Source organism: Acomys minous, assembly GCF_964271855.1.
Source record: "Acomys minous genome assembly, chromosome: 17".
Classification (NCBI taxonomy): Eukaryota; Metazoa; Chordata; class Mammalia; order Rodentia; family Muridae; genus Acomys; species Acomys minous.
Window position 1 is genome coordinate 34,077,374 of NC_140500.1, and position 15,603 is coordinate 34,092,976.

General features: G+C 39.5%; 1 protein-coding gene across 4 annotated transcripts in view; it reads right to left on the reverse strand.

The window, feature by feature from the left end:
• The window catches only part of GRM7 (glutamate metabotropic receptor 7), an 861,915-nt gene that overhangs the window by 423,590 nt on the left and 422,722 nt on the right, over positions 1-15,603 (reverse strand). For all 4 annotated transcript variants that reach the window (XM_084765938.1, XM_084765937.1, XM_084765940.1 and 1 more), the window contains exon 3: positions 7,225-7,366. In XM_084765938.1, coding sequence (XP_084622064.1) covers positions 7,225-7,366 — 142 coding nt within the window. The remainder of the gene's footprint in view (positions 1-7,224; positions 7,367-15,603) is intronic.

A 15,603-nucleotide genomic window follows, 5' to 3' on the forward strand; every position in this document is an offset into this window, starting at 1 on the left:
CTGAGATCAGGAAAGAAGGGAGGAAGCTGACAGATCGCCCAGGAAAGCTGGCCAGTGCCTCTTGGAGTTAGGAAACTGGCATATTGGAAATGGATGCCTCAAGTTCTTCCACGGTTCTGGTGGATCAACTAGTGAGATTGCTAGAGGATTAAGGCACCAGAGTTAAGCATGAGACTGTTAAAGATTTTATAAAAACAATAGTACTGAGTAGTCCTTGGTTTAAGGTAACAGGAGAGCTAAATATCCAAGATTGGCATCAGGTGAAGTCTGACCTTCAGAGGATTTCACAAAAGGAAGGATCCAACAGTGTTCCTATACTACCTTTTCATTATGGCGTCTTGTTAGAGATGTGCTTAGAAACGAAGATGAGAAAATAAGAGAGCAGCTAGGAAGTATGGAACTTGCCTTGAATAAAGTTCAGGAGGAGCAATCTGTAAAATCTTTGGTCCCGTCTGAGATTGCCTCTTATATATCTTCTTCTAATTCTGAGGAGGAAGAGGCAACTTTAACCTCTGAAATATGGGCCCCCAAGAAGAAACCGAGGGAGTGTAAGAACAAAGACACAGAAACTAGGGGAGAGCCGCCCCTGGCGTATAACCCAGATTATCAAAGTCAATTATCTTTGGCAGAGACTTTTGCTCCCTTTCGTGGAGTAGTCTTTCCAGTAGTTGAAGTGCCTCACCCAACTATCCCAGGGCAATCTCAGAGACAGCATGAAGCCGTCCAGTTTAGAGAACTCCCAGTGATTGGCAACAAATGTGTAGAGCAGTCCTCAGTGGGGGTGATTACTTGCTCTGGTGCAGTGAGTATCAAGAATAGTGTATTCAGACCGCCGCACGTAATGCAGTGGCCGGGGTTCCACAGAGAAACATGCATATGCTTGCAGGCATGCGTTCGCGTACTGAGCTTAATGCCCAGATACAAGATGACCAGCATGTGTATGCACAGATTGCAACTTGCACCATGAAAGCTTGCAAGTCATTGCCTAATAAGGGCGCAGGAGAGCAGCTGTCTACAAAGAAGTACCCATCTCGGTTCCTGGGCGTTACGTGCGTCCTGTTGTTCCACAAAAGTCAGCCCAGCCTACAGAAGACCATTTGGGTTCTGGTGAAGAGCCCCCCCGCGCCATCCTGATGCCAGTAGGTCTGAGTAGACCAATATGGCTGTATTTGACTAACCACAGCCTGGGCAGGGCTGCTATGCCTGAGGATCTGGAAAGGAGTAACATTATGGGGACATTTCATTTAAAATATCATCTTAAGTTCGGCTGTCTGTGCTGTGGCACCATGCCTTTGGCAGGGGAAAACCCTACTGCCCGCTCTGAGCCTTGATAAATGAGTATTCAATGACGGGTAAGACCATGGAGGTACCTACCGACCTACAACAGGAGGGTTTTGACACACAAAGCCTTTCCAATGACGGTAAGATAGGAAACTAATGTCCTGGCAACCTAAGGCAAGACCTCGTTTGTGTTTTATAAAAAGGGGGGGAGGACCTGTGGGAACCAGGCCCAACTGGGCTGCCTGCCTGTCATGCTATTGCACGTCCTGTTTTTAGCAGCTTCTGTGTCTGTACTCATGTTGGTTAGCTAGTCATGGTTACTGCTCTGAGAACGCACCCTTCCCTTCCTTGGGACTTTTCCCTCATGTGCGCAATCGCCTCTTGAGGGATTCCACTTGCGAGTGGCATTCCTGCTTTGCTGCCTATAAAAAGGCTCTTTGGACACTGAATAAAGGCCGTTGCTCTCTTAGCATGAAGGACCCGCTATTTTATTGTGTGTTAAATCTACAGTCCTTCACCCTTGACTCAGTACCACGGTGGTGCAGGTGTCACAATTTTCAGACATTATTTCCATAGTTTATTAAATATTACCCTTTAACAGAAATAAAGAGGATGAATTTGTGAATTAAAAAGCTAAAATGATGTAAAAACAGATAAACAAAACATGTTACAAAAGTAATAACTTTGGAAACAGTGAACATATCCTACAAAGCAGAGAAACTCAGGAAAAGAAACAGAAAAATCATATTAATTGTTAGAGAGTTTTCACACATGCTCAGTGTACTTGTGGTTTTTTTCCCACTAGAAAGTTAGAGTGCCCGAGTCACACAAAGAATTCTCCAACTCATAAGTGATTAATATTGCCTGCTAAAACATTTCTAGGCCACATGCTATTTTAATAAATATATGACATAATGTTAATATACCAACTATTAATTGTAGATTCAGAATAAAGACAGTTTTAGGCATCAAAGAAGTTTACTTTGTATAGAAAATGACACATTTGTTTTTACTGATATGTAGCCTTGCATGAGTTTAAAGGCACCACATGTATGCAGATGCTCTCAGAGGCAGCAAGAGGGAATTTGATTTCCTGGAGCTGGAGTTACAGGCAATTGTGAGTTGTGTAATATGTGTTTTGGGTTCTCTGCAATAACAATAAGTGCTCTTAAACAATGAGCCATCTTTCTGGACCTGAAATGTGTTCCCTTTGGTTTGCTCTTTTAGAAGATGTTACTCTAGAATGTGTTCCAACAATACATACATACATACACACACACACACACACACACACATATATATTTTGTATGTAGTATATATACTATATATTTCACACAAGCACACATATGTGCATACAGATGTAGAGTAAAATCTTTTGGGAACAAGAAAGAGTTCAGGAATGGAAAGAGAAAACAAGAAGGAGAAATGTTAACAGAATAGTAACTGGTCCCAGATTCGGAGGGAATGGAGTCCTCAGAGAGTTGTGTCCAAACAATTTTTGGGCCTGAGATTATTCATTTATGAACCTAGGGGAAAAAGATGTCTCTTTAATGTTAATAATAATGGGAAAGTACTAAAATCAAGTCAGTAAATAATAAAAACTAAATAATAATTATCGTATTAACATTAGGTAAAAAAAATTGTATAAGAACATCAAAAGAAAAACATGTATTGATTCTGCAATTAGACATTTACATACCCATAATAATGTAAACAATAATTTCATGTAGTAAAAAAGTGACATATGGATGTGGGACCTTAGAAGAGCTTTATATGATTAAACCATCTCATATATGAATGAGTAGACAATGTAGAAAACCAATAAATACAACTTTGCCTGTCTGCTCATTATGCAGATATAACCAAAAAAGATTTAAGACTTGAAGTAGCTGGCCAAGAGAACAGAAGCAAAGATTATGGAAGACAGGACAGGAAGTAAATGCTCCACACTAGAGTATTTTAGTTATGGTTTGTAATCAAATGGCCGATGAGATAGCTCCGAGGACAAAGGCACTGGGCACTAAACCTGAGGATGTGAGTTCAATTCTTGATGTCCACAAGATAGAAGGATACAATGACTCCCACACAGGCTGTCTTTTGACCTCCTCATGCTCATGCATGTATGTGTGCATATACATAATAAATAATGTTTAAAATAATTAAATATGTGTATATATTTTTCCTAAAATAAAATATTGGCACTGTCAATAAAATATGCTTAGTTTGTATGTCAAAGGCTGTAGTTAAAACAGGAAACTAACAGTTTTTAAAACTATGAATAATTTTTCAATTTCCATATGATGAAAATTGTCCAATAATGACATATGTGTATGCATGTATTTGTATTTGTGTGTGAAATATGTAGTTTTTTGGATCACAGGAAAGAGAAGATGATAATTTGTTGCTTAATAGTTTAGAAAAATGATGGCATCTGACAGAGGTGGGAAAGCTAGAGAGAAGCCAAGAAAACAGGATGAGAACAAACACATATAAACAAATGAGGGGTTACTCAAAGTACAGACGGTGACTAAGTTCTAATGTGAGTCATAAAATGTACATGTGAAGCCTGGGTAGTCTCCATTTTACAGAAGAAAACTTGAGTTCACTAATCATTTCCAAGAAAATATTAAACGGCATTTAACTAGAAGCTGTCTTTGAATGCAGAGGGTATGGGTGTTATACGAGATTATTTTAATTATTACTTGTAATCATTTACTCTGCCTTTTAATTTTTAAACAGAATTGGAGAAAATAAGATTTACAAGATCTTTTTATTTTTAAAAAACGCAACTATTTCTTATATTCTAAGAGATTTACAATGAGCACATGTTACTTTTATGTATAGTCAAATTTTGAAGACAGATGTTGTTCTTTCTTAAAATCCAAATTATCTATAGCCATGACTGATTTAGCATTTAGCTTCCCTTCAAAATTGAGATATTAATGCTATCTTATTGCTACTCTCAAAGTATTTGAAGTTAATGTTGCAGGAAATGTCAAATTTTTCCATCTCCAGTGTTCAGTTTTTGAGAAAAGAATCAACATTGTGGCAATTCTGCAATCTTCAGATGGTTCTGCCCTTAAGAACTCATTCTAGAAGAAATAGATGCACTGGACTACTTATTACTGGGCTGAGAAACCAAGATGTCAACACATAGATCATAATAAGCAATAATATTTAATATAAAAACCAAGTCTACTGTGAAAATAATATAATAATATGAGAGGATTTGTACATTTTCTACCTAAAGCATAAGCCACACACTTCATGCCAAAAGTATAATCTTAATCACAAAGCTTTTTAAGACTCAACATATACATATGGTACAAATACATCACATCTTAGTAAATGTGTAAAGTAAGCAAGAGGAAGGTGTATAAAACGGTTGCTAAGGATATTAATGGTATAAGGGGAAACACTAGAGTCCAAAGACCAATATATGAAAACAAAACCTCACAAGTAACTAAACACAAAGAGGAATAAGAAAACCTGACAGTGAGACAAAGCGCATTGGGCCAGAAAGGAAATAATATACTTAATGATCATCCAATGTTTGTCTTCCCAGAGAAAGGCATATATGGAAGAATACGTGAGATAAAGACAAACAGAGGTTCACTAAAACAATGCCATGAACAAAAAAAACACGAGGAAGAAGCACCCAGAACATGGTGGTACATTGGGATCAAGGATTAAGTGGACAACTCATATATGTATATGTGAACAGATATCAACCATAAAGTCGGCAATTGGGGGGCGAGGCTTTCACTTACATCATTACGCACTGAGCACTAGACTCAATAGTTAAATCATTAATTCAAAGACGTTGATTGATCAACTATTTATTCTCTTAGTATCAGAACAGATAGGAAGGATAAATACACCACTCACAAGTAATCTGGTCTAATGACGGATATAGAAAATGGACATTACAGACTGATCTGAACCGTTAGATGACAACAACAAAGAAACATGGTGCCACTGGCATGAGCTAAAAATTAAAGTATTATGAGAAGTTTTTCCAGAAATACTTTGGTCAGAGAGACCCAGTGGGAAGACCTAGGGAGGGTGGAATAGAAACAGCCTCCTGGCCAGCAGTACATATAACATGAAGTGTTTAGAAGGAAATTAGACTAGGAAGCCCTCCCACAGGACAGTTTAAAAATTTTTTCATTCTATTGATGGAAGAACTGAGATACAATGAAAATGGGAGGCTAGGGGAAGAAACTGTTCCAAGAGAGAGAGAGAGAGAGAGAGAGAGAGAGAGAGAGAGAGAGAGAGAGAGAGAGAGAGAGTTTGTGTTTATCTATGCATCCAAAAGTCTCAAATTTAAAAACTTAATAATTTTCCATGTAACCATCCTCACACCTCACTTGTGGTCAAAACCTTCACAGCAGGGTGTTGGAGAGATTCTGGGCTGTTGGGTAGGACACATGAAACAGGGAGAAGAAAGAAAGGCTTCTGAAAATGACCTTGGAAAATCGTAAAGCAGAAGTTATGATCTGAACCCTTCAATTGTACATAAAAAAATAATTCACTTTCAAATTCACTTTAATTTTTCATTCCCACAATTTTAATATACAAGGTAGTGATATACAACACAACTCTTCCACACTAGGAAAGTATAAGGTAGCCTATCTCCAGATGATTGTATTGAGGGCCTTTTTAAGAAAAAAAAATCTTTATCATAGTTTAGAATTTAGATTACAAAATCTTACAATATAAAGGCACTTACAGCATGCAAAATAATGAACCTATAATTAAATTGCATAAAAGAACATGTAAAATTCTATGTGCACTGTGGATATATTAGTCTTTTATATTTATACAGCAATAGTATATTATGTATTATTGGTACATATTTCCATATTTATAGTTCAGCACAGATAGATCTGTACAGAAAGTTTGCTATGGCATTATTATTTATAACTGTGAAATTTTGTAATAAAAATTTTAATTATCAATCCACAAGGGAAAAGATGGGTGAACTGTAGTATAGGTAAAATGAAATTATGCATCTAGATTAACAACTGCATAGATCCATAGGCACTGATCGTCAGGGACCTGTATTGTGAAATGCTAAGGCAAACTAGGTCAACAACAGGCCCATGCAGTACACCTACAGGGTACTTAAAAAAGGGTTCAGGAGCATGGTACAGAGTGCCTCCAGAGTGGCACACCAGAAGACTGACAAGCTAGGAGCTCTGCCACGCATAAAACAAACCTTGTTAGAGAAGACACTGGGTGCAAGACATTTTATTTAGATCTTTGGACAGTGTTAAAAAAAAAATAGCCCTTTCTCAGGTAGATAAAATTACTATTAATTTTTAAAAAGACAAAAATAAAGATTCTGGCCTGGGTTATGTTGTTTAGAAAAGGGAGCAGGGGCCATTTGCATTCTAAAAGAGATCTAAATGGTTGCTCTGCATGGTACAGCTGCAAATGCAAAAAGGTAGGCCAAAGAGGAAGCGAAAATGACAAGTTTGGAGTGCAAGGAATCAATGCAGAAAGGAATAAACCTCAGATGGGTGCAGAGTGTGGAAGTCTAACAGTTGTTGTCCTGTGTTTAAATTCTGAGCAAAGAGGAAGGAAGAATTACAAGCCCATTATCTTTGACACTAACAAACACCATTCTTGGGATAAAAGGCTGCGACATTAAAACATGTTTTTAGTAATATGGCTTTTTAAAGGCCTAGTACTTTTTCTTTCTACCAATAATTTGATAGGTTTTGATTTCAATCCAAACGAAACTAGAAGACATCAAGGTGCTACTGCTGCTGTGGCTGCCAACCAGTGTGGGGACAGCAAGCATGAAAGAGTTTACCACCTTGTAATTAGAGCTCTGATCTGACTTTATTTCTCCTCTCCGTGCCAGGGTCCTCATCCTTCTGCCTCCAAAAGCTGTGGCATGCATAGGAACGGGGTTCACAGTACAGTCATCCTTACTTTATATCCTCATCGTTGGCAAAAATCACGACGGCTCTGGAGTTGGGGGTGTCCAAGAGCTGTTTGATAATTCTATCAAAGTCAATGGTCCTGTCTTTGCGCTCTTGGGGGATTCTCACGGACTGGGCAATGCAGAGCCCACCTGTTCAAGAAAAGAAAGCAGAGTGTCAATAAAGTTCCCAAAGAGGTATCAAAGAAACAGGGAAGATATTGTGTGTGGTGGGGGAAGGGGTGGAGGAGGTACTGATACTGAGTATGTAGCACTTTCGTGGGGATGCCTGTGTTTCAGGAAGGCATAAGACATTATGATTATTCTTGAACTATTTGTGCAAATCACACTGTAAATCACATCCTCATACAATTTCAATACTAACACTTCCCAGGAAAGCCAGTGGTATTCGCTTTGAGGAAGCAGGTAAAAGGTGGCAGACAAGTGTGTGGACAATGGTCTCTACAATGCATGTTATATATTATATTAATGTAATAGACACTGAAACAGTGAGTTTTCATATTTGTGCCTGAAAGCTTTCTGAACTTTGTATTCCCAGTTCTTTTTTCCAGTACACGATTCTCAACTTTTAAAGGCCAGCTCCAGAGAAATAAAATAAAAGCAAGGGGGAAAAAAGTAACAAGAACACTAGCTACTACAAAAAAACTTTGTGTAGCTCATACAATTGGCTCAGCCATTAAAATTTTGCTTCATATATTTCATGCTATCTTCCCAGAAACCAGGTAATATATTATAGTAGCCAATGTTCCTACTTTGTGTAGCAGGAGGATTAAATAGATTTCTGACTCCAAGCTTCTCAGAGTCTTCATGATCCCAATCAATTTTTATGAATGTCAAGAGAAGACATGGGGGATGCAGCTTATTGAACAACTGAGGGACTTCATTTTATTCCAACTCTTCTTTAGTCATCACTCCTGAATATAGTTTTTTTTAAAACAAAGAACAATTTCAGACAGGCAAGTGAGGATAAAACTAGAGAGTATATTTGTAGAAAAAAAAGTATGAAGAACATCCCAGGGATAGAATACTTAAGAGGGAACAAGAAAATTGCTTTGCTCTTCCTGTTGTACAGTGGGGAGACATCTAAAATGGACTTTGTTACACTTAGAAGCCAGATGTATGTGGAATATGAACAGGCTTCCATGAGCACAGAAAAGCATAAACTCTTCTCCCAAATTAAGACTCCACTTAATCTTAATCCCAATTGGTATTAGCGTTATTCTAAGCAGCTCTCTAACTTCAGTCCTCAAGAAAACACCCATGATACTTCCCTATGTACAGATGTCCTGCAACACTACAATCAGGCTACTCAACCTAGCTGACATTTCTAGAACCACATATCCAACAAGAGTAGACACCTCTTTCAAATGTAACTGAAAGGTCCACTAAGACAAACCATAACTGGGCCTTAAATAAAAAAGAAATGAAAACTCACAGAAAACATGCAAAGTTTAGTCTCAGATCTTAATGAAGTTGAAATCAATAACAACAGACTTGTCAATTTACCCAGCGGGTCAAATAGAAAGTGTGCACAGGAGTTAAATACTTTGAAAAGACCGAAAATAAAACAGCACTGAAGTTAATAATGCCTGATAGTTAAATGGTAGTTAGATGGAAAATCATCACAACATATACTTATGCAAGAAGAGTGAACCCGGGATACATTGCAGTATAGGTAAGACAGTGAACTAAGAAGGCTGTACGCAGAATCCTTCTATGAATAGAATGATGAGTAAAATGTACAACTAGAGATGAAGAAGAGAGAGTGGGAGAGCACCATAGAAAAGAACGTCATGATGACAGGCACAGTTTATGTGGGATGGAATGTGGCACAGTCAGTATACGATGAGGCATGTACTCCTCAGAACAATATACCATGGTAACTGACCTTCATCACACAAAACCTTATGTCCACTATGTAGAAGAATCCCTGTCAACTGTGACAATGGTTTTTACTCTATTATGAATGTATAAGGAAGCCGAGGACACGTGCAAAGGGCATGAATTGTCTCAACTCTGAAGAGCAGTGTTTTAATTAGAAAGACTGTGGCTAAGAATTACATTTAAAAGGATATTCTGATTTGGAAACTTCCTCTTTGTGGTGGTGGAGTTTCACAATTGGAAGCTGCTTTGTATACTTGGCTTCAACAATGTGAGATAAACCCTGTAATGAAAGTTAGGATCTTAGTTGCTAGAATAATTTACACAGAAGCAAAGGGGTAATCTGGCATGAGCCCCGCCATGACATATTATAGTTGTGGGGCCTAAAAGAAAACACACAATTTGAATAGTAGAGAGGGAGGGAAGGAGAAACACACATGTTAGTGTATATACACACATATGCTAATGCTCTACAGAAGGTCTAGATACAATCATATCTCACAACACACATACCAAGCTAGCACCCAATTGTTGGTTTGGAGAACTCTTTCAACAGATTAAACAATGCCTCACTTGGAAAATGGGTAAATCTATGACTATAGACAGTAACATATGACTTAGCAGGGTCACCAATCAATGTGAAGAAATAAGTTCATTAAAAAATGAATGAATGAAAATGTTAGGCAAATATCAAATGGATATGGGAGGCAACATAGATGAGCATCCCATGAGTAAAGCAACGTCACTGAGGAGAACAAAATAAATAATGATATCGTTGGACTATTAGTCAATGGACCAAATGACCACATTTCATATGACTACAAGTGCCACAATGAGTAACTGAATACACAACAATGAATGAAACTTCCTTGCAGAACAATTCCAAATAAAGGCATAAAGGAAACAAGGGAAAGAAAATGCCATCTGTGAAACACTGCAATAGTGACTGCTGCTTTTCAATCACTGATAAGTATTGCAGTCTGTGCAGGAAACATATTTACGGTACCTAGAAGCCTCTACCCCCAAATGTATATTAACTTCCTTGGTGACTTTAACATATTCCTTCAACATCTTTGATACTCTTCCTTTGAAGGGGTGGGTATAAACTATCCAGCCTTAGAATGTGGGTGCTATGGACTAAACGCATATGTTCCTCCAAATTCATGCCCAATCTCAAAGCATGCCGTTTCTGGGTGATGCTGCCACTGTTGGTCTGGAAACTACACTGGGAGAACATCCCGCAGGCCACATGGAAGTGAATGCTGAGAAAGAGTCATTTGTGCACCTCCATGTGAGTTGCGGCTAGCTCTGGGAGGTGGTTATGATGTTCTGTGTTGCTATTCCAGCCAAAGGAAACTGAGGATGGTGGCCTGGCGAGAAGAGAAAGGACGGGTCACTGTGCTTTGTTATCAAGTGCACAATGATGCAGAGAAAGACCAATGGAGAAGGTGTCTGTGGGAAGTGGTCAACAGCATCTCAGTGCGGTAATTCCTCCATGTCTGGCAGGCTTTATGCAGAGGCAGGGATTGAAATGGTCTGTAAAGTGTCCTGGGGCTGCTGGGGAAAAAGACATGGCTACTTTACCACCTCCTCTGCAGGAGAAGGGGAAGCATTTGGATAGAAAGCCAGCTTCCCATCAGGATTCAATTACAGCTGAATGATTAAGCAAATGAGAGCAAACTCCATGTGGCTATGTGATTAGCAGAGGGGCGGTCCGCACTTTCACTTGCTACTCAATCAGGCGCACTAGGGCAATTGATAAGTAGGGTTTCATGACTGCAGCTTGGAGAGGCCTCATGCCTTTTCAACTGAGAGCTGCCCACAGGTGAGCCAAATCAAATACCTCACCAGAAGGGAGAAATGGGCTATTATCATGGTAATGCGGATGAACAAGTTCTTAAAATTAAAAACGTGAGCAACAACAAAAAAAAAAAATAAGAAGATTGGAACAGGAAAGTAAAGAGGTAAGCATGCTGTTTTCATTGGCTCTTGGAAGGCATCATTTGTGCCTGCTGGAAGAAAAATCATCTCATTTGCATCAGAGCTTTAGAAGAAGGCTTAAAACTCACTTAGGCTGTGGGTAGGTGACTTCAACTCAAGCATTCTGATGAAATGTGTTATGTCAGATATATACCACCAACTTGAGGGGAAAAGCTGTGTTCTGGGGTGGTGGTGGTGTGGGGGGTGGAGGGAGTGGGGTGGGGGTGGAGATTCTCCAAACAAAGAAGGGACCTGGACTGCCCCTCCCAGACATGGTTCATGTTCAGGTATCAGCTGGTCAATTTCTCCATAATGATGACTCAGCACGTAAGACTATCCTTTCACTCCAAGCTGGTGTCCCACTGAATGCAAATTTAATCCCTCATTTTGGGTTTTCTTCTAGCTAAGTCTCCCTCAAGAGACTCAGCTTGTCCACTGTATGTGATGTTAGTGCTGCACAAATGCAAGCTCTATCTAGGTGGAGAAATAGTTGCTAAACAGTGAGAGCTTAAGGTTCTAACTATTAAAAACTATTTGTTTAATTACATACATGATTGTGGGTATAGTGTATGTGTGTATGATATGCAGGTGCCATGGAGGCCACAAGAGGGTATTGTAAACTGAGCTGCCTCCTTTAGGTTCTGAAAACCTCTGTGGGCCTACTATAAGAGCAACAAGTATGCTGCAGAGATGTGTTCTTCTTCCAGAGGACCTGGTTTCAATTCCCAGAACCCACATACAAACAATTGTGATTGTTTGTAACACCAGTTCCAGAGGACCTGACACCCTCTTCTGGCATGAACACTGCATGTACATGGTGTACAGACATGCAGATAGACAAAACACCCATGCATATTAAAAAACACCAACCATAAAATTTTTGAAAGATCATCAAATGCTGTTAACTGCTTAGCCACATCTCCAGCTTCAAGAATCTAACTTTTGAAAAAGTCTGTCTTTGATCTAGCAAAGTTTTAATCAATGAATGTTGCAACTTTCCAGTGAGTCCCTACTGCCATGGGAAGGGTATTCACAAACAGTAGAATTGGGCAGTGTCATTATAAAAATTACAAATGAAAAGTTATATTATTCGGGCTGGAGAGATGGTTTGGTGGTTCAAAGCTCTTGCTGCTCTTCCTATGAGCCTGGATTCAATTCCTAGCATCAATAGATGACCAAACATGGTCTGCAGCTTTAGTCTCAGTCTATCCTGTGCCCACTTCTGGTTATCACAGGCCTTGTATATGTTCTGTACACAGACATACATTCGGGCAAAATATTCATACACATAAAATGAAAATAAAATGTAAAATAAAAATTAAAACTAGTCATGCCACTGGCAGGATAACTCCCTTCTTGCCACCTGCGCTTAACTGAGAGGGCAATTGTCAGTGGCTTGAGGAGCCTAGCCACTGAGATAATAAGGAGAATCTCAGTCTTGGAAATCAATCTCTTCTTCATTGGGAGCTGAAAGCTGGTGGGTTTTATCTTTCTCTGGTAGGGTGCAATCTGTGACAGCAAGAGACATCAGAAGCCAGAGTACAGACTTCGTCCAATAAACTCTGTTGCTCTCCTAACTGATTATAGATTCTCTTCCATCTAAAAGCAGAAGAGGAAACAATTTACAGTCAGTGGCTCAGTGCAGGAAGGGCCTCTACTTGAGATGAGGCCTGTTACTTAGCTAAGCCAATTCAATATAGCAGCTAGTGAGATGATGTCCTGTAAGTTTCTGTAGGATTTTTTTGAGAGAAACAAAATATGTTAGTAAAAGAGTCATCTGTATAACCATGGAGCTCAGATCAAGGCAGATGACAATCAATACTGATGTGACTGAGTGATAAGATAATTTTCAAAATCAGATGTCATTTATATGCCTTTTATTGGTTAGTATATTCAGCAGCTACTTTTTCTTTTTATGAGACAGAGGTGTTTTGAAGTTAAGTGCCTCCTTAGATTGCAGGCTAGTGCTAGAATTTTTATCTTTCAATGGTTAATGCTAAAGGACTAAAAATGTCTTGCTTTTGTGTATGATATGTCATAAACGAAGAGGAAGATAATTGAATGTAGGGGCATGATGTATCTGTCTTCTCTGAATTTAAATATTCAGCCTTTGGAAGAAGGTTCTATGAGATTCAGGAAGTAGGAGGAGTTTATACAACTATGAAAGTGAAGAAAACACACAAATCTTAGAATACCAGCAAACTTATAAGATTCACCAGGACTCTGCCTGAGGTTATATGAACGGTAACACCTTATAGAAAAAGGATGCTCTCACATCATGTGGTCTGCTTGCAAGTTGTGGAGAGAGCTCCAGAGCACTAGAGGTTCAGAGATGCGCTTTTCCTGAGTTGTCACGCAGGTAGGCTAGAGCTTTCTTTGAGGCATCCATGCTTCTATAGGTAACCCATCACACATACTCCTGTAAGTAGCTCAACAAACTCACTGAATCGTTAGCTCAACTTGGACAGAATAATTTCCTTGGTCTGACATCAGTGTCTATCTGCATAAATAAACATTTCTTCATGTTTCCTCAGAAAAATCATGCAATGAGGGGTTAAAAGTAGACATGGTATCTAGTCAGAGAAATCAAAGTCTGTATGGAACAGGTTATCTGAGCTTGATATTTTACATTTATAGAGAGGGAAATGTTGGGAGGGAAAGGCCAAGGACATTGTGGATAAAACTGCCCAACTGTCATTCCCCTTGCAGCTTTGGCAATAGTTCTGTGTTTTTGCTTAGAGTAATGAGGTTTATATTGCCAAGCAACAGTTTCAACCCAGTCACAACTAAGGTATCAACTGTGTTAATCTCCGAGCTTCACTCAGTAGGAATGACTACTTGACATTTGAAGGACAAATCTGCAGGAATTATTTCATGAAACAAAGTGTTTTGCTTTTTGCTGTTATTGTTTTTGCTGTTTTGGTTATTTTTAAGTGGGAGAGGAGTGGAGGGAGAACCTGTCAGGGCCTTTTCCTCCAACTATGGGTAGATGTTGATTCATGGAGCCGTTACTGTGCTCTTGGCACCATCAAGCCATAAGTGAAAGTATAAATACCAACTACTATCAAACTGGTTATCCAGAAAACGTCAAAAGAAAAAGACTTATCAAGGTAAGTCATCACTTAGATAAAGAGGGTCAGGTGCTACCCACTTTTTGATATTGGAGCTGATGGGACACCGTCCCCTGGAAGCTGTGTCTAGTCAGTTTTCTGTGCCTAATAATTGAACAGAGTCAGAAGTGATCTTTTACCTTTCTGAATTCTTATCTGAATATAAAAGGAAAGAATATCCTTGGATGAGAAAATGTTCAAGTAAACCACAAAGAAAAAACGATTCCTGGGAAGTAATGCTCTGTAATGAAGGCCAAAAGAAGTGAAATAAAAGTCACCTTGGTGGGTTTTGGAACAATCTCATTCAGCAGTAGAGAGACACGGGAGAAAAGGAGATGTAGGAAGTAGAAGCCCTACTGGAGGACAGAGTTTGGCAACTCATTTCTGGGGAGACCTGACTGGGCTACTGCTTGTTCTTAGACGCCAAATCTGAATAACCTTTAAGATGACTGTTTACCATTCTAGCTTGAAGAAAGGAAGAAGAGAATGAAAAAAAAAATAACGGTGGAATTCCTCCAGAATCTTCTCAGCACCAGGACATAGAGGACATCCCACACAATGCGGAGAGGTGGGTTTGATGGCCTTGAAGCCAAAGGAAGGTTAGTCCAACTAAACCTGTACAGCCAGGGTTGAGCTACATGACGCTTTGTGTGCCAAATTTATGAGAATATTCCAGTTGGTTCCCTCCCAGGGAAACCACACTGCACATTCAAAGCACCATCTTTACATGTTAGTAAGGAGTGACCCTGCCAGGTCATCCAGCCAAGAAACATGGAGAGCAAACCCTTTTCAAAACTGCTAAGGCAGTGCAGTTCCACTGTTTGGTCTGATAAGCACCTGCAGCAAACTTTGCAAGGTGGAGGTTTGAGGCAGTGACCACTGTCCAGGGCTACAGACTGAGCGACTGAGGTGCCTGTGGGTCATGTAGGGAGCCCCAACAGAGAAGCCCCTTTCCTAAGTCACCACTTTGGTTGGGGACGGGCTTTCAGCCGGGCAGTTGCCTTCTAGTCATTCATCCCAGAGGAAGTTGTACAGCTCCTCCTGTCATTTGTGACGTTTGCTGTTTGTCACCTCTCTTGCTCTTTTTACATCCACATTTTACCTACTGATTCATTACTTCATTCATTTGAAACCTATTTGCTAAACAAATGCTAAGGTTCAGGCATGCTGTGTTGCTGTGTATTAAGCAAACAACATGAAAGACAGACATCGACTCGCTTGCACAGGGATATGTACTAACAGGGCAACTCTCCTTTTAAACGTTCTCTTTCAAGATAGTGCTGTCCTATACAATTGCTTTGAGCCTAGTTTACAACTGCAATCCCAGTACAGAACATCACGGCCTCCTGAACAGCTGGTATTCTGGCAGGTCAAGATTGGGTTAATGAAGAATATGCT